The sequence below is a fragment of the Melanostigma gelatinosum genome (genome assembly GCF_949748355.1).
Source record: "Melanostigma gelatinosum genome assembly, chromosome: 13".
NCBI classification, from domain to species: domain Eukaryota; kingdom Metazoa; phylum Chordata; class Actinopteri; order Perciformes; family Zoarcidae; genus Melanostigma; species Melanostigma gelatinosum.
In genome coordinates this window covers 21,676,874-21,700,025 of record NC_136646.1, presented here as the reverse complement: position 1 = coordinate 21,700,025, position 23,152 = coordinate 21,676,874, and the positions used below count along the sequence as shown (strand labels likewise).

Below are 23,152 nucleotides of genomic sequence, written 5' to 3'. Positions count from 1 at the left end.
ATGTTCCGAACAAGATGCATCAGAAAACCGCACACCTCGTCCGCTGCAAAGAACATTCTGCTCTTTCGTGCAACGGCTTCAATGATCGAATATAAAATAAATAAAGATACCGAATAATAAGTGCTGCCACAGAATGAAGGGGGATATCAGTGTAAAAGGGAGATTCAACCGCCGGCCCACAGCGCCTACCATCTACCTTTTGTTTTCTCTCTTTGGTGTAACGTGATCCATCAAAAGGAGGTCACTTGCACTAAACGACTCCTCCAGCCAGGCACAAGATGCAGCTGTGATCAACTAGAGAAGGCTGCAGGTTAGAGATCAGCCCCTCCGTCACTGATCCATCCACGAAGCAGTCATTTTAAGTTTACGATGGTAGGTCTTGGGGATCGCGGAAATAAACATGTTACAACTCCAGGAAAAAAGAATAACGTGATGTAAACACGATGAACTCAACATTTCAGTGTGTGTGTGTGTGTGTGTGTGTGTGTGTTAGCTCTCCTCTACAGGCTGTAAAAACGTTTGATGGTGTTCTGATGACATTCACTGGCCTTCTCATTCAAATGCTGTGACGTGAGCTCTGCTGAGCAGAGTGAAGGAGCCTCTCGTGAGCACGCGCTCAATGAGTCTCCAGACGACACGAACTGAACCTCTGCAGCTGAAGGCAGCACTTCCTTTATGAAACTCAACCACAAACTGTCACTCAGTGTTTGATTGGAAGGAATTAGAAGAAAATCACGCAAACTGGCCTCTTAAGAATAATTGTTTTCCGAATATTAATTGGCTCATTTAAAATAAAAAAATAAAAAAGTCGAATTACTCCACAATGAGGACTCATAATTGTGGAACCTTGACACAACTGAAATGTCAGCCTGGTGAATTGATTAAAGTATGATCTAAACAAAGGCCTAAATTAAGAGGAATAAATTAAACAGGCTTTTAAAAGCCTGGCTGTTCTCACACTTAGCCACTAATACAAACTATACTAATAGGGCTGAGCAATACGGAGAAAATCAAATACCTCGATATCGATATTGCAACGATATTGTGGGGTTGACCATTTATGAAATATTTACACAATGAGATTTGTGATAAATAATGTCATGTTGACAAAGTGGGAAAAGGCAAATAACAGAACAGCTGACCGTCTGGTAAGTTCACTTTGCTGCAATGCAGCCTATAACACAGGACAAGTCAACTCTTATGCCAAATTATGATATCCAAAACCTATGAGGACATCTCGTCTCATATACTGATATTGATACAATATCAGTATATTGCCCGGCCCGCCTCTAACGGTTGTGAACATTGACCTAACTTCCTACGCAGTGAATAAATATAGGAGCCCTTTGCAGTTTTTGGATTCGGGGAACCAACTTGCATAGACATTCACCTTAAAAAAAAGAAATTGTTGCATTACTTCTAGAGACAATTTTCTTAAAACTTCACCTGTACATACTCACACAGCCATCAGCTGCACTCACATGCAGTACACACTAGATAAGCAGCAACTATATGCAGTCGTGCAACCCAATAAAACAGCCCTACAATAAATAATAACTCTGTGAAAAGTGTTTTGAGCCTCAAAAATGACCAGAAATGAAGAGTACCACCTCCAGCCGCTGGGCTGTTGAGCTCGGTTGCAGCAGACTGTACAGCGGATTCAGGTCTTGTGGTCGCTCGCGTTTGGTGCTTTAGAAATTCATGTTGCAGCCTACGTTGGGATAGTCAGTGGCATATAATACAATGAAAGTGCAGACTGACTGAATCCCACATCAAGTCCTGGTAAGTGATTCTTTAACAGCACTGAGGGCCTCTTACAATGAATCAAAGAAACACAATTCAGCCCTAAAAAGGATTTTGATCGTCTTCAACGGGGGGGAGACTCTCCTGCTTCGATAGGATTGAAAATGAGCATTTTAAATACTTAAGATATAAAATGTTATCTTTTAACAAACTGTACACATCTGTTACCAATACATATTAAAAAAAAAAGACAAGTGTGGTTACTTTAGAAACAATCTGATGCATCATGTCAAAAATATGTAGCTTTAGTAGCACTTCGTAGCCCTTCGTTCTTCTCGTAAACATTACAATGCTACATTACACTCCGGAGAAGTGAACGAGGTCTTTTTCTTCTTCTGCAGCGGTGATACAGAGCCTCAAAAGTCACAAGTCGTCCATGGCGACCACTGCTTTGCTCCTCAACTCTGGATCCACTTCTATGGTTCTTCTTTCTGCACCTCCGGTCTCAAATCTTCAAACACTTCCTCATCGCCGTCACACGCTGCCTTCTTTTGACTCCTCCCTCTTCAACGTGACCGTCAATCAATTCTTTCGACTTTCCCGATAATCTTCTCCTCGAAGATGGGCAAGACGGCGTCATCTTCACGCACCTCTTCGAACACCACCCCGCAGTCAAACTCGTCGCTTACCTTCTTGAAATAATATCTAAAAAAAAACAAGCAAACACGCTGACTCAGCAAGCATGACGATTCAGACATTCACCAATGTTTTCTCATTGGGATTTCTCCTTCGGTATTTACATAATCTACAGTTACATTTATTTTAATTCAACAGTTGCATAATATATGATTTATCTTACAATCATATTTGTATCATTTATCATTTTTTTTAAATAATTATTTGTATTAATTGACAAAGCATTATGGTCTTTTAAAATGAATAAACACTGACCAAGTAACAGCACCCCATGATGTTATCTTTTACCCTGTACACAGACACTGCTACATAGTGTAGTAGCTCACTTAGTCCCTCCTGTTGACATTCTTTTTTTAATGTTTGGAGTCCGGTGCTCCCCCAATTTAGACTTTTTGATTTCTGTGTGTGCACACGGCCCTGCGGTCACACGTCCTTTTACGTAGATCAATTCAAGGTGTTCATCAGACTTTTCTTAAGACTATTCTCAAAAACAAATTTAAGAACAAACTCAGGAAGATATTGGTGAATATTGGCCAATCGCTGTGTTATATACTCTTAGTTATATCATTTGAATCAGTACATCACGCTATCATTCATCGTGCCCCCATAATAAACAGAACTACGGCCTTTCACAGTTTCAATTCCATCCACTCAAAGATGATCACAAAAGTATTACGGCCATCTCTTTATAAAAACCACGAGAGTGAAGACCGTGACCTTTAATCATAACACCTCTTTATGAGGTCAGCGTTAAGAGGCACAGCCGGAGCCCCATCAACACACGAGTGTGATCTATACAAGCCAGCTGACGCGGTTATTTAACACGTTTTTTAAAGGACTCAAAACGTTGGATTATTTTGCAGCCTCAAGGCAGGTTGTGTTATAGAAAACACAATCTTACTACAATCCTGCATACTGATTATTGAAGAATAAATTCATGTTTTGGGTGTAAAGCCTCCTCTCGTTCTGTCCAGAGGCATCAAACAGCACCACAGATCTCACCTGTAGTTTCCTTTCTTCGTCAGCAGTTCTTTGAACTGGCCCAGCGAGACGGCCCTCCCTCTGACAGACGTCCTGTACGGTATCAGCTCCTCGCAGAAGTAATACGCCACAGTAATGTTTTCACACGGCTGCTTTTTAGTGGCTTTGTGTCTGCACATGGAAGAGACAGAAACCGATTGAGGATATTTAAGTAGGTTCACCCATCATTCAAGTCCACACAGCAAAGTTGTGAGGATTTCTGTGATTCTAAACTTAATAACTTCCTGACATTAACAAGCAGCCGTCTCCAGCGACAGTGAGACCTGCACTTCGTGAAGGTGTTGACTTAACCTTCTGATGAAACTCAAGACCAGCTGAGGACGGATGTCACGTCATACGTTGCATCTTAAAAGGTCGAACTCTCTAATCAACGTGAGCAGTTCCAAGCACCGAGTGAAGAGAGGAACAACACGGACGAACATCCTGCTGCCGACTGACTGCTAACCAGTGAACAAAAAAACAGCTTCTTCCAAGAATCCGTTCTGGAGGAAACAACACCGAGGCTCTCTGAGGACAGCTGATACAGATAGAAAACTAAAATACCGCGCTGAACAACAGGGCGAGCAGGTGAAAAGGACACAGATGAACTGAAGTGGAGCTGGAAAACAAAACTAAACTAAAAGTTCACAGATAGAAACCGTGAGCTGTTCTCTTCTTTGACAGAAAATAAATCAGAATGTAAAAAGAGTTGACAGCAAAGTCTGTTATCGATAGATGTGTCAAAACCAAACAATGCTGAACCCAGAAATCTCTGCAGGGCTGAATATGTATTTAAGTATCTTCAGCTGGGCAGGTCTGCGGATGCGGGTAATTATCAGAGAGCCAGACGGCAGTTGAAGTCACTGGTGCACTCTGTATTCAGGACGTCCTGTGAGCGGGCGAGGCCCTGAGATGACGACCTTACCAGCAGCTTGTGGGTGTGCCATGAGATAATGTTGTCCTTCGGGATCCCAAATGTGTTTAGGCCGAGAACGTTTGTACGAACTTCAACAACCACATAAGTGCATCTGCGTTCGTCACTGGAAAGTAAATGAATCAGTGGAGACATTACGAGTTACACAACAGGCTCGTGGGACGGAGAGTGATCACGATACTAAATGTTTCAGATGCACATGTATTTTACTATGCCTACATTTATGAAGTTACCCTGCTCTACTTGTATGTTTTGCTATTTAAATTCTAATATCTGACCTTTTTGGGCAAAAGTAGACATTTCTACTCTGTATTCTCTTTTTTTGTAACGCAAAACAAAACCGCCATTTCCTTTCCGAGCAAACATCCTTTTTTTTTTTTCTTCAAGTTCCAATCTGTCAGCTATTTTTTTCTGACCTTTGCGAGCTTGGAGGTACCGACAGGTCTAGTCGGTCGTGATCCACCAGGCTCACGAGTCCTGAACCCCCGGCCCTTAACAGGTCTGACCGGAGCCGGTGCCACATACTCTGCCTTTCATGCAGTTCCCCTGCTCCCTCCAGCTGTTAAGAGTGCAGTTAAACACCAAACACCAAACGGATCAATGTTTCTGAGAACACATCAAGAAGCCGACGCTCTCCTCTCGATACTTCTGCCTCTGCGAGAACACAGAAATCCTAAACTTCCTCTGCAATCCTCTTTCTGATCGTCATGGGAAATAACCAGCAAGAGATCTGATCTGTTTTCTACCACCTGGTCTGATCCTAGTTATTCATGACAGGGAGGAGAAATAATTCAGTTTCTACCACGGACACTGAAAACAGCCTTTTCTCGCTGACTGTCTGTTAAAATCATAAATGGCTGCAGGTCAACAGTTAAAACCACATTTAAATGCAAAATAGTACCTGCCAACAAAGGAATCACTAAAGAGAGCACATTCAAACAGAGTGTGACTACATGATGTGAGACTACATGATGACACAACACACAGAGGAGGGAAATAGGGAGAGGAATTGCTCCTACAGATTCTTAAACGCCTCCTTTAGCAGCGCCACAAAAACACAGTCCTGAGAAACTAAACTACCGGTAATGAGAACGGGGAGTGAAGTGGGTGGACGTGGCCTATGGGGAATTTGGAGACAGTGGGGAAAGTTAGTGGTAGGACTCGGTGGACATACTCGGGCTGGGAGAGCTCGCTGTCAGAGACGGCGGGCACCATGCTGAGCGGAGGGAACAGGGCAGGCCTGACGGCGGTGCGACCCCTCTGGATCACCTCCATCACGTACCTGAGGGACCGAACAACCACAGTAGTTAGAGCGGCCCCAAGGAGCACACAGGCTGGAGAACAAAAGGGTAACCGTTTCATTTTGACTGAAAAGTTAAATAGGTTCCGTTGAAAAACTGCACCGATTAACTGTACAGATAACTGTGGTAATGGGACATGTCCGTCCACTTACCTCTGCTTGGGCTGCACAGTTCCAGACTTGATCTTCTCCTCCTCAAGCCGCCGGCGCACCTCCTCCAGCTGGATCAGGGGGCTGGGAGCTGGATTCGGGGGCATGGTGGGATCCTGGATGAAAGGGTGCGACGGCTGCACGGTGTTCCACGGTTGAGCCTCGTGGCCGGTGGTCCTCTTGGACCCAGTGGTACTCCTAAAATGTAAAGTCAGGACTTTTTGAATGTCAGCAATCAAACTACACAAAGCGAGAGCATTGTAAGACAGTGCATGTGTTCCTCTCGGTCAGTTGACTGTCACTGACCCGTATGGACTCCTCTTATGCTGAACCATTTCTTTCTGTCCTTCCATCAGCCACAAAAGGATCTTCTGGTTTTTCTCCATCTCCTCTGCAGGCGCTGGCATGTCACAAGGCCGCACCTCCTCGCCTTTCTTGAACGGCCTTTTGCACTGTGTGCCACCTTTGCTACTGTGTAATGCAGGAAAACAACCGGTCGGTAGAAAAAGCAAAAAGCATCGTCAACGAGAAAGAGGAAACTTTACGCTTGGCGCTTGCTTACCTGTGGCCCGTGTGCTCTGTGGGGTTGGATCCCATGCCATCTGCGTAGCTGCGAGACTTTGATCCGTAATGACTCGTCTCCGTGCTCAAGGGGAAGCTGCCGTGCACACGCACGGCCGCCTCAGCCTCAACCTGCTCTTTGAGCTTCCCGACGCCAGCGTGGTGGGTATGGTGCATGTGTTTGTGGTGGTACAGGTCTCCCTTGAGACCGTGCCTGGATGGATGTTTCCCAGGCGCCGTACCAAGTCCCGTCCCTTTTGCCCCCGGGACGCCGTCTGGGGAGCGTGACTTGGGAGAGTGGCGGCCTGTGCCCGGTGACTGGCAGCCGGGCGTCTTCATGACCCGCCGGACGTGGTCGTCCAGGATGCTCTCCGGGTTCTCCTCGTGAGCGTCTCCCAGAAGAGGGCCGCTGAAGGCGTTCTCAGCAAAGCCTGAGTTGCAGTTCTGCGGATAAGCACCAGGGGGGAACCTGGGACTGGATAACGCTGCGGCTGTGGACATGACTTCATCACCTTCCTCTTCCTGTAGAAACAACAAACACACAAAACAAAACACAATGAAATACAAGTTATGAAGATATGAAGAAACGTATGTCCATCAGCCTTACAAAATATACATCTATGCATTTCATTTATTCAATTCTTTGAACAGCTTATTTCTGAACACAGTGAGGAGTTTGTTTTTCTCAGGAGGCTGCGTCTGCTGTATTTATTTCCACCTGCAGATGGCAGATTTCACCACGCGCTGCTATGTGTCTTCTCATTCTTACTGCAGAGGTTTGGAGACAAACCAAGAAACACAACAGCATCAGTCAGATTTGAGGGAACTGTTCATGCACGCAGCACATTTGTGTCGTTTCACACGAGGACAAGTGCAATTGTTGATAAGAGCTTCAGCTCTGGTCGACCAGGACGAAGTCACGCTCCGGCACAATCTGCTCCGGGGGGAGTCGTGGGGCGCTGCAGGCACTCACAACAGCTTCTGACACGCAGGCTGCAGAGAGTGGAGGATGTGCAGCGATGGAATAAAACACAGCAGTGTTTGGAGAAATTCAGTCATGTGAAATGGCAACGGCTGTACTCCTTCTGGCTCGGCCTGTCAAGATATACGTGTTAAAGACATCATGTGATGTATGAGCATGACCTCAATCATTTTTGCCATTTGTGTTTGTTTACGTACGAATGTCACCAACGTTTCAGCCGACGTGAAGCCACAACAAACAGCCGGGATCATTCAGACTGGGACATTGTGCAGACGTTGCACATTTTAGTTAAAAGAGCCCAAGAGTGCATTTTATTTATTGTTTTGGTGGATTTATTTGTTTCACGTTTTATTTATTTTGAATATTTTTGTATTTTGTACTCATTCCAATGTCCAATGTCTGAATCTTCTCGAGAATTAACAGTTCATTGCTCTTTGAAAGGGCGTACTCGCATTATTATGCAATTACATTATTATATCAGTTGCATAAAATGCTTTTAAATGACAATAACGTCATTTGTCACAATTTTTTCAGGGACAATATATTGTCTGACAAAAGTAGTTATCGTGACACAAGGACCTCGCACCACCATTACTAAAACAAAATCTAGAAAAGTAATCCGAAATTGTACTTATTGGAGCTGTAAATCTATTTTCTACTTCTCAAAATGTCTCTTTCACATGACACACGGCATGAATAACAAAACATTTAGCAAACTACATTCAGCGGTATTCCCCATCAAGACATGAACCTCCAGAAAGGAGAACAAAGAGATCTAGTGGGACAACAGAAGGACGGGGTTCCACTTCTATTTATTAAGACCGCCCACGCCCAAACATTTGATGTCAGTTATGTTAATAATAAAATAAACCTGTTGTTCTGAGCTCAACATCCATTTGCAATAACTGTATTAGTATACTCCATGAACGGCCCTTCCCTCTACCGACTCCTGTCTTAAATCCAGCCATGATGTAAAAGACGCCGTATGCAGCCAAATATTTCCTGGCACGTCTTTAATAATTGATGCGTCTTTGTATCTCTGCATCACATCACAGATATCCGTGTTATCTGAGCCCACTGAGAGTTATTCATGGGAGCAAGTGTTCCACCGGCTCCCTCCTTTCCATTTGAAAATGAAAACCGTCGGCAAACAGCAGCAGATATCTGACAGTCTACACGTTAGCTTAGGTGCTGGATGGGGACTCGCTGACGATCTCCACCAGCTCATTGACACACACACACGCACACACACACGCACACACACGGTCGCACGCTCTGCTGTCTTGTTAACACCAAAATAAAGATCCAGACAGGCAGCGACCGTCTCGTGAGTCTGTCATTGATCTGCTTTCATGAACAGCATGCTGCTGCTGCTTGTGCGGGTGAATCACCCCGCGCTGCGCTGAGCCACACAGCCCATTGTGTGAGAAATGACGTGAAGATTTCATTCTCAGCAGAGTTTAACAGAGTTATGGCAATAAGTGAAGTGACTCACAACCTCTTGAAGTCATGTGGGTCTTTGCCTCATACCAACATACATTTTGAACCGTTATATTGAATGCATTGTAGCCATATACCGGTAATTTGAATAAATCTCTTTTTACTGTTAAAAAGCTAAAAGCTCCCGTTTCCTTTTCTAGGTGCTCACTTGAGCATCACTTGATGAAGGCAGACATTTCATGCTTGCCTCCAGGTTTTAATAAAGCAAACCCTGAGCTGTGTGATGGCAGCTCCTCTCCTCTTCGGGCCAAACCACAAACAGAGCGGTCTGCCTTGAGACTCGGTGCTCGGGGTCTGCGTACTGAGGGGGATTTCATTTGTGGTAGCAGCAACCATTTCATCGGCGTTCAAGTGGCATCAAACGGGCGACACGCTGTTCCGGGCTTACAAGTGGCCGAGTGTGCAGGTGCTCCATCCGTTTCATCGACAAAGCCAGATCGCTGACAGGCCAGGCATGGAATTCTCCAAGTGATTCAAAATGTGTTTTTATTCCCCATTCAAATGGCTGGCCTCATTAATTTCATTAAGGCCAGACGGATTTAAGTCTCCTTTGTGGCTGAAAACTTTAAGCCCAGCGGCCAGACACACATCCCGAGCTTTGGTGGCATCTCGCACACATTACCGATACTGATTCTACTGGTCGGCTGTTTAAAACACGATCTGTGGTCGCAGTTAATTCGGCTGGATCTGCTTGTGCTTTCAACAGAAGAGAATGGTTCTGTGAATAAAGTGAACGTACCAATCGTACTCTCTTCAGCCGCTCCTCCAGCTTGTCTTGAGCCTCCCTCTGCCTCAGAACGCCCTCCAGTCTGCTGCTCAGCTCTGCAGCAAACCTTCCCGGCTCCACGTGTATATCTTTAGGAATCCGGTTTGTGCGCTGGGGGAAGAAATGTCAAAGTGTAAAGCACTCTCTGCCACTCACTGTCAACACCTTATGGGCAGTTTTACCAAGCCGACCCTCTGCCTCCTGTCGGGGAGCATATGAAGCAGGAAACATTCAAGAAGTTGGTGTCAAGCGTAAAACATCAGAAGGGATGATACATTTGAATTTAGATGAACCTGCAACAAGATTTCACCTAAGAACAGAGGCGGGGATCTCAGAGTAACTCACGACACGATCATGATTCCTTGTCCACGATAGCGATAGTATCACGATACAGCGTAAGACAACCATCTAGGACACATTTATGATACGTCTGTGTGACTGAAGAGAGAAGGAATACCCCTAAAGAGCAGGAAGTATGCATAACTTAGATGAAACAATGTAATACAAAGAGCAAAGAGTCTTAGCTTAGCTTCTCTTTAACTGAAACTTGTCCACGTGTGACATCATTCCAATGTAAAACTGCCAGAAAGCAGAACTGTTCTGGGCTTAAAATGTTTAAAGGAGTGACACGACTGAGCTCCACTAAAACCTTTCCAACCTAAAAGGACAACTCCGTCATGATGCGTGCGTCTGCTTCCTCAAACTGCTTCGTTACTAAACGGTTTGCCGTGAGGCCCAAAGACAGACCAGTTGTTTTCATACACGCAAATTCATCTCGACAAAGAAACAAAAAGGCCAGAGGTCCGTTTGTGTCCGACGCTGAATAAAAGAGGAAGTGGTGAGCGGTTGCTATGGTTACCAGGCAGAGTTAGAAATAAGCTTGAATATATATCAACGGGAGCAATAACCGCGAGCGCCCCCTTAAAGCCGGAGGATTGGCATGAATACATGCATATGACAGGGTTGAAATAACGGCCGAGAGCACAGCCAGTAACTCTCAGTAACTGTTGTTAAAGAGCCGAAACACGTCGACTGTGATGACATACTCTCCAGACTGGATCTGGCCGGTTGTATACGGAGGAACATAACTGTGAGAATAGGAACGTTAGTGCTTCCATGACTCTTGTTTGTGGAATATAAGGTAAGTCTGTGGGTTTGGAGCAGCCACCTCAATGCTAAAGACGCTAGCAGAGCTAACGAGTTTATTTTCATCTGTTTCAAAATATTGTTTTAATAAAAATATTGATATTTGGTGCCAGTTTATCAATAACTTATCCCATGAGGAAGTAATGCAGTATGTTCCTGAAGCTGATCCTTTGATATGTTTTATTTAAATATCTTCTACAATGTGCAGTGCTCATGCTTATTAACCAGTTATGAACTCTATAAGTGTCTCATGACTCCTGTCTGATTATAAAATGAAGGTTTGAGCTACATTTCCCATCAACAATGCATCACCCCGCAACCTTTAACTGAACATACATTTAACATATCTGCAATTACGACAACACAAAGCTGTGAGAAGGTTGGAAAGTGACATTTAAACTGAAAAAGGCCCACAAGCCCCGTCAATTTTCTTATTGCCGAAGTCATGATTCATTTGTTGGGGCAGGGAAACGTCAGAGTTGCGCTTGAGGGATTTGTGCTCGACTATACAGTCAACTCATGCATCCTAATAGGATGCTACGTGGGGAGTTTTAATTTGACTCTTTACTCCGAGGCCTAATTAGGGCCGGGGTTTTCCTACCGAGAGACGGCGTAAGCTGCAGAGGGAGGCATCGGGCTGTCACGGGGGGGGGAGGATTCATGTCTGCTCGGCTTCAGCGCTCACAGCTTAGGAGGGCATCAAGCTACATTTAGACAGCCTTCTCTTTCACCATCAGCTATTCTTACACTCCATCACAGGCCCTGCGACACAGCAGAGCTTAAATATGCACATCTCCAACGGTGCAGCGGAGAGAAATAAGGCAGAGACAGACAGTTAAAGAAAGGTGTGGAGGCAGAAAGGGAGAGAAACTATGAATAACTCACTGGAATATGAGGTAGTGGCACTCGCCCGTTTGCTTTGGCGCTTTCGTGCATCTCCCGGCGATGCTGTTTACGGTATCTGTAGGGTGGAACCCCGTCTCTGCAATTAACAACAAAGACATTTTCACAAAACATCCTCATGAATAAACTACACAGACAGCTTTGAAGTTGAAAGCTTCCAATCGCATTTTTTTTCTTTTGCCTAAAACGACCACCTTGTACTTCTTGATTAATCAGGCGTCCGCACGGGCTTATTGTGTCCCTCCTGCTGCACCACAAGTGGTCTGGCACTTTACAGCTACGTGTTAACACATCCATCCGTCTGTAATGCCATGTGGTATTGGTCATGCTGGGTTTCACACTCTGCTGTGCTGGAAGCTCCGGACCAATTAGCGGATAACTGCCTCTAATCCATTCGGCTTCAAACACATTCATGTCCAGTTGTGCAAGCTTTTGAAGTTTCTTTGGCATAATTCCCCCGGTGCCATCTTTGCACCTAGAAAACATAATTTCTTAAATTCTAAAAAAAATGTCACCAGCACATGCCGGGTCTACACACTCAGCTGATGTACGAGTCCTGTTCACAGGTGATCTGAGACGGGACAGAACATTGCCCTCTGTCTCATGCGTGTGCCCAAACAAAGTGGTTTGTGTGTCCCATTTGTAAAATAGGTCAGTAGGTGAGTATTTCCATTTATGTACATTCACACATGGTTTAATGTCTTACTAATTAGCTTTAGAGATCAATTCTAACAGCGTTTACTGGTTAATGGCTAACTGGCCAATGAGCAGACGGGGCTCAGTTAGCGGCTTATCCGATCCCAAAGGTCGGGCGGAGGTAAAAACAGGCAAGAAGTGCCATTTTGAAACCAATTTAACCCTCATTCCTGTGTTTCTGAGCAACGCTAAACATACTTTACTTTTTAACAACTGAAGATCCTTAGTATAGCAGCCAATAATGCCGCCTTGCATAGACTTTATGACCTGGTAAAATAACTTAAAGCACGACACGTGTGTGCGTGATGAGTAAATACATACACACTGCTGTCTGTGAGGGAAACGGTGTCGGCGTCGCTGGACAGACTCTGCTGCTCACTGTCGTTGGCGCTGGTGGCCGGAGCCATAGCATAACCGCTGTTGACGTAGTACGGGTTGATGGGCTCCCGACATGGAGCATTCCTGGAAGAAATAAAAATGAAAATACAGGAAACGCTGAGAAAAATAAAACGGATCATAAAGTGATTGACATGCTCGTTAAAATGCATTTGTAAACAGAGCCGGCACACAGCTCCTGAATTAGGAAACACACTTTTCAGGCTCTGCCTTCAACTCCTCTTGATTCTGTTCGGTGTAATACAAGTGAACCTACGACCAGAGAAAGTATACTGCCATCATATACGGCTACACCGGATTTAATAGTATTACAACAGCCCCTGTGAACACACCAAATCCAATCCCTGAGTATTAAACGCTGGAGTATGTGCTGCAGGTTCTATTCGGAGGTTCACCCTGCACGAGCGTCCACCTTCTACACGGGAAAGCTTCATCCGTCCACCTTCTACACTCTCAGTCATTGACTTTGCTGAACACACTTCTTGCGGGGCTTTGAACACATGAATTAAAGATGTTAGGCATCATCTCGTTTTATTCAAATTGGAATTCCCCGCAGCTTTCTCCCCGTTTGGAATGCAGAAGCACCCAGAGTTCAAAATGAAACCTTTGTGACCAACTGGATTTTTATTTGCATCTGCATTCAGCAACAGTGAATAATTACAGAGGCAGGATGGCGAGGAGCCGGCACGAACAAAGAGCGCAGCGCACAGAAAACCAGCTTTCAGTTGAGATTCTACATTTCTGATTGAAGGAGAAAGAATGAAGAAAGAAGCAAACATGAATTCAATCCCTCATTCGATGAAAGGCAGATGAGATGATTCCTTCAGCCCAAAGAATGTATTTCTCATAACCAAGAATAATAACAACATACATCACTTGAAAAATTAGCCGACTTCTGAACTGATTCTGCATCATGTTCAAATTCTTATATTTGTATTCTTGTGAACATAATAGAATACGCCGCATATATTTCTTTATTCCAACTGATGTACAATAAAACAGCAATAAAATAACAAGTTTCCAATCATCAAGAGAACCTGAACATATTGTCATTGAACTTACTTCATGCTGTCAGATACAAGAACATTTATCAAAAAACTCAAATTAATACCCAACATAATTAGCAATAACACAATTGTTCATCCATATTATTTCATTCCAGCCTCAAAAGATCAGAAATAAAGGAAACATTACGAAGACAACAAAGTCTTCCTTTGAAGTGCACGACGTACTTGAACAAGAACAAAACTGAGCCGTTGACACTTCCAAACTCTCCCCAAACATGAATGAATGATTAGGTCATTCCCTTTCAAGTTTCAAGATCGCTAAAAGTTGATGTGAAAGACTATTTAATGCCTTTTGTTGCTCGTCTCTGAAGAGACCGTCAGACACAACTGATGCAGAATTTAGTCCCCATAACAACCCGACGGGTGCTGCTAAAAGGCTTTTTAAAAATGAAGCGTGCATTTCTGTAATTCCAGCCAAACGCTTGACTGCTGAAATAATGATGCGGAAAAAAACGCTCAAAAATGCGTTTCACTCTCCAATTATAACTGTATTTTTCTTATATTATTTATATTTTTGAGGGGATTTCAAGAAAACATTGATCTCAACGAAAAATGCCTTTTGGTTATGTTTCTCAAAGAAAAAGAGGAAATCAAAACACAAACAAGCATCGGGTTCATTTTGCAGATAACCAGAAAGAAAGCTACTTGCAAACACACTGAAGAGAGAAATCCAACACAAGACTAGACCACAGACGGAGAAGGAGAAGGTCTGCCGCCAACACGTCTGTCGGGTCGGATGCGTTTGGTCTCCACCGGCTGTGCTGCAGCGTGGTCAGTGTTCGAGTCACAGAGACGCTCTTATCTGTGTCCGTCTGTCCCTCCTCATCTCACTGCTGCTGCAGTGGAGGTGAACTAGGAGAAAGCGTCTCACAGCGACCTCACTTCCAATGAATCCGTTGAGGACCGACATTAATGCAGCACAGACGTCAGGATCTTGAATCCCACTTTTGGGTTCCAGTTTGCAACAGAACGCGTTGTTCTTTCCCGACCCCCAACACGTTCTGTTTTTGTGGCCTTAATCCTCCATTCAAGATGTACCCGCATTACGTAATGAGCTTTAAGTTGAAATCAGCGGTGACATTAGTTAAGTTGTGGTCGTCATCAATCACTTATGTTCTCATCTGAGCCGTCATTGTTACACTTTAGTTTGCAAAGACACTTGACCCACACGATGCTAAGCCACTCCTGGTTTGTTTAACACGATCACAGTTTCTTATGCCGGAGCATCACGAGTACGCAGAGCGCCGAGCATCCGCAGTCAGATGACTGAGAGCGTGTTCGAGTTAACCCTTCTACCGGCTGCTGTGTGTATTTAACTGGGCACACACTGTACGGATGAAGCCCAATTTTAGCTCAGAGTTGGTCGCCCCAACTCATTTTAGAATGGAGTTTCTGTCATTTGACCTGCAGATTTGACGGGGGGGGGTCACAACTCCAGTTTAATTTCCATGAGCGCATGGATTTCTGACATGTCGGAGTCTTTGGTTGGCCGTTTGATTTCCCGCAAGGCGTAAAAGATCCGTTATGAACTGCAGGGAGCTTGTTGTAATGTTATCCGAGTAGTATTCCACATGATGTGGCTAAAACTGTGGTCTTGAGACCAATAATGTAAAACTGAACTGAGGAGCAGACATCGTATTGTCTGAATCTGCATTTTCGTCTTACTTTGCGCTCATAGTAGAATTGCACAAAGCAATGCTTCCTTTCTCTCTTTTTTAGTAAACAGTTGAGGATCCAGACAGCTTGATTTTAATAAACTTGATGTAAAGACTGACGGCGGGTTCTGTGACTACGTTCAGTGTTTGATCCGATAAACAGTGTGACAGCCAAACAGCTCTCCGGTGCAACTGAAGAAGACTCAAGCTGGAGATCATTTTCGAAATATATTTATATATTATATAACATTACGGCGAACTTCACCTGCGACCTTTGTTTACAAAAGTCACATTCAACAGAAATCAAGTGTTTGTCTGTTTTTTCAGGACAGATGTGCCACGAACAGCATCAACCGGCTTCACTCATACAGGTGTGACCGTGCATTATTAATGTGAGTCCGAATGTCTCCTGTGAATATACATTTTATATATAAGCAGGTTTTCTGCCAACTGTCCCATGTAGAGACATTCCCGTAACATGCCAAACTAATTATGACTTAAATAAAAGGAACGGCATAAACACTGTTAAAAAACCTTCTGTTTGTGCAGCCGCAACCTCAGCATTTATGCCGCTGAATCAAAAAACAACTCCGCATTGAATATCCATCGGAGTACAGGCCTGTAATTATGCTTCGACACGCATCAAACTGATACATTCTAGTGTTTACCAGCAGCAATCTGCTGTTGCGTATTGATTCTGATCCAAAAGTGGAGCAAATGAAATACAACACATTTCAAGTACAGCGCAATGGGACTATACTTAAACTTAGACTTACAATTCAGAGGAATAGGAAGAAGAAGGGGGGGGGGGGGCATTTCAGAAAGCTCCTCCTAAAACTAAATCCTGTTGTGTTGAACTTCTCCCCTACACAACCCTGTCCCATGAGAAAACAGGATTCTCAGAGTACCTGCACAAGATGAAACCAGAGAACCCGACTTCAACCTTCTCACAGCAAGTTAACTTCTGCAGCCTCTGACACTTCCTCAACACCATAGCAGTAAACACAGCATCCTCCTCTCGTCTCCGCTGTCTCCTGTGATACTCAGGCTCCCGTTTTCATCTCACACTTCAAGCAGCGTTCCTGGCATTGTGGGGTTTCAGGTTTATTTCTAATGCAGCAGTTTGCAGAGGGGAAAGCGGTGCAGTATGGAGCTGAAGCGAGGCTTTCTAGATTTACCTGTACTCGTGACCGTCCTGGAACCTGGCGCTGTTGGCGACGCGCTGCGGCGCCGTCTCCATCAGCAGCTTCTGGGTGAGCCGGCTGCTCGGCGTGGGGTCACACTCGGGCTGCTCCTCGGGCTCCTGGTCACACCGCCACTCCTCGTCTTCAATCAAAGTCGGCAAATAACTGGACAGCCCCTTCCCATTCCCAGACACAGAGCTGTGATCGCTGTGCAGCTTCGGGCTCTCTCCTCCTGTCCGAGTATATTCCAAATAGATGTCAGACTTCAGAAATAAGGGGTAGGTGTTTCCCTCCATCATCGCCTGGATCTCAGTCTGAGCCTGGTCAAACATCGCAGGATCGATGTGGAGCTTCATGACGCAGTCTTTGATGAAGGACTTGGTGGCTGGTTTGATCTGTCGGGAAACGATCCCATTGTTGTCCAGGACGTATTTCTTATAGATCGCCTTTGCCAGTTTGACCTTCTTCTCCTCGTTACCCTCGATGGCGTCGAGTTTGCGGAAGCCACTGCACGCGAACCAGAAGTCCAACACGTCGCCGCACTCCTCCTGCTTGAGGAACATCCGAAACAGATGGATGCCTTCTTGGTCGTCCAGGAGGGAGTGAAGAGACTCCGCCCACTTCACGTAGGGCGGTGTCGGCGAGGCGCTTCCCTCCGGCTCATAGCCCAGGTCCAAGTCAGGTCGCCTGGGCGTGGCCACGGACGCCTCACATTTGAGGCTCTCGCTCTTGGAGGAGAAGCCCGGGCTGCTGTACTGCCGTCCATCACTGCACACCAGCTCGCCCTCTTCCCCTGGGACTGGAGGTCGAGGAGCATCCTCAGTGAAGCTGCCGCCCAGGTCTGCTGTGTAGTCCCTGTTGTCGCTTATGCTCATAGTCCCAGCATCCATAAACCACGTGTCCGTAGAGCCCGCACTGCACAACTATCAGATCCAGACCTCTACTTATGCCACTGCACAAAAACTCCTGCAAGGAGGAAAAATATAGAATGAGACGCAGCTTCATCACATCACTGACAGGTAGAGTGGTGCTAGCCATGACAGGGAAGACAGTCGAATACTCATTCAAGTGCTGAAAACGAAGTCCAAGTACATTTACAGGTCTAGTGCTGAGAAAAGGTTGATCGATTATTGTGTCATAATCGCCACACGCCCGGTTGAAAGAGGACTAATACCTCTCAGGATTTTTTTTTTTAATTTTGCACAGTTTGCATTTTAATCATGTGGCCAGTTTCCAGCTGAACATTAAAATGAATGCAAATTCTGCAGAAATGCAGAAGAGTTGTGAATGTGAAACGAGCGACAGCAGCAGAGAGTCGCTGCTGGTTCGTCTGTGAACGCAGAACATTCTGTAACGTTGACCGTTTACACTCCAATGTGATGAATTAATTATTACTTTCCTGGCAACTACAGTGCAGTGGAATTAAATGTGATATAAGGAACCACTAGAATAGAATATCTGTGGAAATTAGTGATGAGATCAAACCCAAAAAGCACTAAAACAGGAATACACCGAAACAGAATGCGAATGCACTTGATCTGTGACCACATGTTCTGCGTAACATCTGCAAACCTCAGCAGAAACTGACAGCTGAAGTAATTTGGCCTATAACGTGGTTTGTTGTTCTATGAAGTGGTGCGACCGTCTATTACCGAGTCACATTCGTGAGTTATGTGCGAGTGTTGTTGTAATCCAAGCAAAGAGTGGTGGCTTCAGTTCAGTGCCCTGAAGGTACGAGGCAGCAGTATAAATACAGTGTGGTGATAACGCAGTTTGCAGTAATATCCTGATTTATATGCATGTATACTTGGCACAGCTTCTCCAATTACATTCCAAATTAGTCTAAGTGTATCATCACAACAATGAAAACACTAGAGATTTACAGACTGAACTCTATTAGCATGAGCAGTACAGCACACGATACTGTATTGATCCGTGTATCGTGTGCTCTCCGTATTTCATTCCCTTGCCATCACAGGGCGGGTTCAGCTGCAGGGTAGTGACTGGGGGATTTAATGTCTTGTTCGAGGACACGTCCTTGTCCTCGTGCACCGTCCCTGAGCTTTCTTGCAGAGCAAAGACACAGCGGTAGTACTGCGTACATCTCCACCTCTACGGACTGCACGCACCGCTCATGATTCAGCTTCCCAGATACAGTGTGAGAAACCATTTCAGGGCTGATTCCCTTCTTCAGCCCCAGCGTAGGAAGAAAAAGAGCCAATTGTCTCTGTTTAAATTCACACACCCGTTCAGCAGCTGATGCTTCTGGACAGATGAGCGCAGGACTAAACCATGGTGACCAGTGATGGCTATGACCAATTAAAATCCTATTTTTAAGCGCTGTGCACTTGTTACCTCTTCATAATGATTTGGGGTTTTAAAGAAACATAAAACAGATATCATTATATCATAAAAGGCTGACAGTTGGGTTACTCTTAACTGTGATTTCAAAATACTTATTTTTTAAATGGTTGCCATCACGTTCCCTTCAGGGCAAACCCACTCTCTTGTCTTTTCCAATACAGATAACTCATTCCCCCGATTGAACAAAGACAACACTGCCTTCATCTCGGAGCAGTCCTGGAGTGTGAGCACCACGTGCACGGAGCAGACAAGGCCAGGTGTGCTGGACGGAAAATTATAGAAAAATACAATGTGGGGTGTTTAAATACAAGCACATTCCATGCTTGGTTTATCAACGTGATTAAATGAATCCCCTGGTAAACAAGCAGGCATCTAGCTACCTGTACGTAATGATGCAGCGGCACGAGACGTGTTCGCTTAGCGCGTTCATTAAGACGTTTAACGGTCGTGCGGTCACAGGTGTGTGGCTTGACACGGGAATACGCAGAAAAGGTTGAGCCGAGGCCGGGAAACGTGCCTGTTTCTCCTGGAACTGTATCCGTTTGTTCCGTTTGAAGTGAGCCCTCTCATCACATTCATGTCTTGGCCTCTCCAGAACGAGCAGAACAGCAGCGGCGAGCGGGGGAGGGGAGCCAGAAACAAACTCCGTACACACACAAACACTCACGCGCACACACACATAGCCAGGCCTTTCAGCAGCCGACCGACAAGTGCACAACTTTGTCACACTATTCGCCTATTAATATCTGCACTGTCTCCGCTAACAGCTGCTGAACTAAGCGAACAACGGGGCGACCGCAAACATGTCCCGCACCGTCAGAGGACGCGGAGGGAATCCCACACCGATTTCCGAATAGATTTACAAGCAGCGAAGCGATGGCACATATCTCCCGACTACCGCAATCCCAATCTCTGAGCTGAGGGAGGGAGGAGGGGGGAAAAAGTGACATATACTTAACCGGTGAAAATCTTCTTGCTGCTTTCGAGTGCATCGGGCATTTGGACCGGCACGGGTCACCGCCAGCAGTGTCATAGTTGCGAAATTGCACGACTTTAAAAATAACAAAGAAAACAGTCCGCTCTCCACCTCTCCATGACTGTCTCTCGCTGTCTGTGCGGAGCGGAGGCTCACGCAGCAGAAGATGCACAGCGCCTCGCCCGTTCACTACACACATTACCGCTGTTTAGTTTGGCTACATGTGCTGCACGGATTCTGGTTTTTGTCTCGCCTCTCTCTCTCTCTCTTAAGAATCAGAATAAATATCTTGAAAATGAGGCGGTGGCATTCCCCTTCTTGCTTTTAACCTCGCAATCCGCTTAAATATGCCTCAACATAAAGAAAATTACATCTTATAATCAAAAATAGAAAATAGTATTGGCATATTGGCTGATATTTAACAGTAACCTAAGTCAAACCTCTATTTGGGGAAGAAATCAAAACATTCAACATAATTAATCTCAATGTTATTGTTAGCATTTAATATGGATCACAAGTTAGTCAGTACGTATAGGCCTGTATGCTGTTTATACATTATTAAGATGTTTACAGCAATGTAAATTTGATTATTAATTATCAGATCTGCAGTCCACATAACAATAAAGGTGTAGGCTACTCCATCTTTTGGTGGACTTGCAGGACAACATTGATGCAGCAGAGGCAGAGTTGTCCTGATTTCTAATCCCCAGTATGGATCAAGCTCCAAAAATGCTGCATCCTACATTTCCCATAATGCAACTGAGCCCCTTTCCTTAGATAAAAACATGATATCATCAGACTCCAGAAAAGCTCCCAGAGCCACAGAAGACATTGTAAAACGGTTACCAGGCTGCGTCCTCCTTGTGATGGGGTAAACTGAATTCATGTGCACAATACAAGCCCCCAGCAAGAGCGCTGGGCTTTGGAGCAAATTCTACATAGTGGCCAAACGGTGCAATCATTATATCGGGTCCGTCCCATGATGCGATTCGCTCAAAAAATACCTTTTTTCATAATTTTATGTGACTTTTATGCTCAGAAGTTGAGCTTTTCTTTGCTTTATGCACCTCTGAGCAACTTAGGAACGAACAGGGCCTCGCCTCTGTTGATAAAATTAGCATATATACAGTTTTAATCAGCAATTAGCTCATATACAGCTTAATCAACAGCTAGTTTATATGCAGCTTTAAGTAGCAACTAGCTTATATACAGTTTATTCAACAGCTAGCTTATATACAGCTTAATCAGCAACTAGCTTATATATACAGTTTAATTAATCACTAGTATATTTGTAGTTTTAATAACCATTATCTTATGCAGCACTATTAACCACTTATACAGTGCTCACAACACAGCAAGGCCAGAGAGAAGCAGGTGAGAGGTTACTTATTTAACTGCGTCACATAAGAACAGGCAGCCATCTTTAGAGAAGATAAGGAAGACACAATAGACAGTGAGATTCAAGCGAGGGCCAACGCCCAGCTGAGCCCGGCTTTCTCCACACACTCTTTCCCAGGTCCTCTCGCCTCAAACTCTCACTCACACTGACGGAAACCAACGCCTATTGGGAGGGGCCAAAGGTGAATGGACATTCACGGCCTCCACCCAGGTGTCATAACGTACAAACGTGCCACGCCTGCATCTTTGACTTTGGCCAATGTGTAGCAAGGGGCGGACCCCATATATTAAGGATGATGCTGATGTGTTTAAGCGTGTCTTATGGTGGACCTCTGAGAGGGAAATCATTAGAGCCCATGCATGTTTAATTGTGTTGGCTGAATAACTTTGTTCGATAAATAAACCTATTGCTTTTGATTTAAACTATACGCCTCTGAGAGCTTCTGTTTCATTCTTAAACCTGCTCTAAAGTGTGAAAAACAGCTACAGCACATTTTTTCACAACAAAGTGGTGACCCCGACGTGATCTGATACGATACAGAGCTTCAGGTTAGAATGTTAACAGGCCTCTCCTTTTGATTCCAGATAACGGCGTAACACTCCCTTCGAGGCTGGGAACCCGATAATTGCCATCGGAGCGAAATTGCAGTCGGGGGGTCTGAGACGCACCGGTGCACATCTCAAGGTATGCAGAGACCTATTTAACTGAATTCTGCAACATTGTATTCATAGAAATATTCTAAAATGTGCTCAGACTGTCCGAACTGTAAGTATTTGCTTAGTATAGAATATGGTAAAGATTAAACACACAGCAACAGAGTTGTTATACAGCCATTTGGGGGTTTGTGAATATGTATGAATGTGCCCATCAGAAAACGTCAAATAACGGCGAGAAATGACGCATTTGTGATAGCGTAGATGTGAGGTGCTGTGAGCCGTGTAACGCATTTGCTCGCAGACACGCGCTCCACGCTGAACACTCAAATTCATGTTGCAAAAGGCGTGATTTCTAACGTACTTATGGGATGTTTTGGGCTACGAAGAAATTGCATAACATGACGGGGATATATGTATATGTCATTGATGTCATTGATAAACTGTATGGAGAAAACTGACTGCGGGATTCCCGTATTAAGAGCATCGAGTCTTCGGACATCAACTCGTGTGTAGCGATTCAGTAAAAAATAGTGTTACTCTGATTAGAGTTTCCTCGACGGAGTTTCTGGACGAGAGCACAGAAGTTGATTATATCGGTGTGTTGTTAATAACGGACGAGATTAATGAAAATGGCCAGAACGTGTACAGGTCCAGAGATGACCTAGGATAAAAAAGCAGTTAAATTGTATTATTTACGTTCTACCCTGATGGAGTAGTGGTTAAAATATCAGTCTTCGACGCGGTAGGTCCGGGATCAGCTCCCGGCTGTAACATTGTTTTTGACAAAAAGCAGCGGCCGTTGTGATGTATTAAAGAAGCAGAGCTCTTTGATATGTGTGTAAGATAGGGACAGAAATTATTATAATCTGACTGATTGTTTGCTGAAAAAGCATTTGTTTTTCATTTGTATCGTGGTCGAGAGATCAGCGGTACACAGTCTGTTTGATGAGATCGAGATAAAAGACAAATTGCTGTTACAATGCGTTTCTGATAAATGTGTGTCTAAAAAAAAAAAAAAAAAGAGTCAGTTCATCCGAAGGCCGTGCTTCTGACTGATT

The 23,152-nt window shown here is 44.6% G+C and overlaps 1 protein-coding gene across 1 annotated transcript; it reads right to left on the bottom strand.

Moving 5' to 3' along the window:
* Positions 1 to 1,644: 1,644 nt before the first annotated feature.
* axin1 (axin 1) lies at positions 1,645 to 17,592 on the bottom strand. The gene is made up of 10 exons (XM_079281353.1): positions 16,694 to 17,592; positions 12,719 to 12,859; positions 11,684 to 11,780; positions 9,626 to 9,763; positions 6,406 to 6,926; positions 6,150 to 6,314; positions 5,847 to 6,041; positions 5,568 to 5,675; positions 3,442 to 3,591; positions 1,645 to 2,448 (listed from the first exon to the last, which is right to left on the bottom strand). The coding sequence occupies exons 1-10, from the start codon at positions 17,587 to 17,589 to the stop codon at positions 2,322 to 2,324; spliced, it is 2,538 nt and encodes an 845-aa protein (XP_079137479.1). The 5' UTR covers positions 17,590 to 17,592; the 3' UTR covers positions 1,645 to 2,321.
* Positions 17,593 to 23,152: the final 5,560 nt, after the last annotated feature.

Coding starts and splice junctions, on each gene's coding strand:
- axin1 (XM_079281353.1), bottom strand. CDS start 17,589: ATGGATGCTGGGACTATGAGCATAAGCGACAACAGGGACTACACAGCA. Junction 3,592..5,567: donor AGCGAGCTCTCCCAGCCCGA/GTATGTCCACCG, acceptor TTCCATGTGCAG/ACACAAAGCCACTAAAAAGC. Junction 2,449..3,441: donor ACGAAGAAAGGAAACTACAG/GTGAGATCTGTG, acceptor GTTTTTTTTTAG/ATATTATTTCAAGAAGGTAA.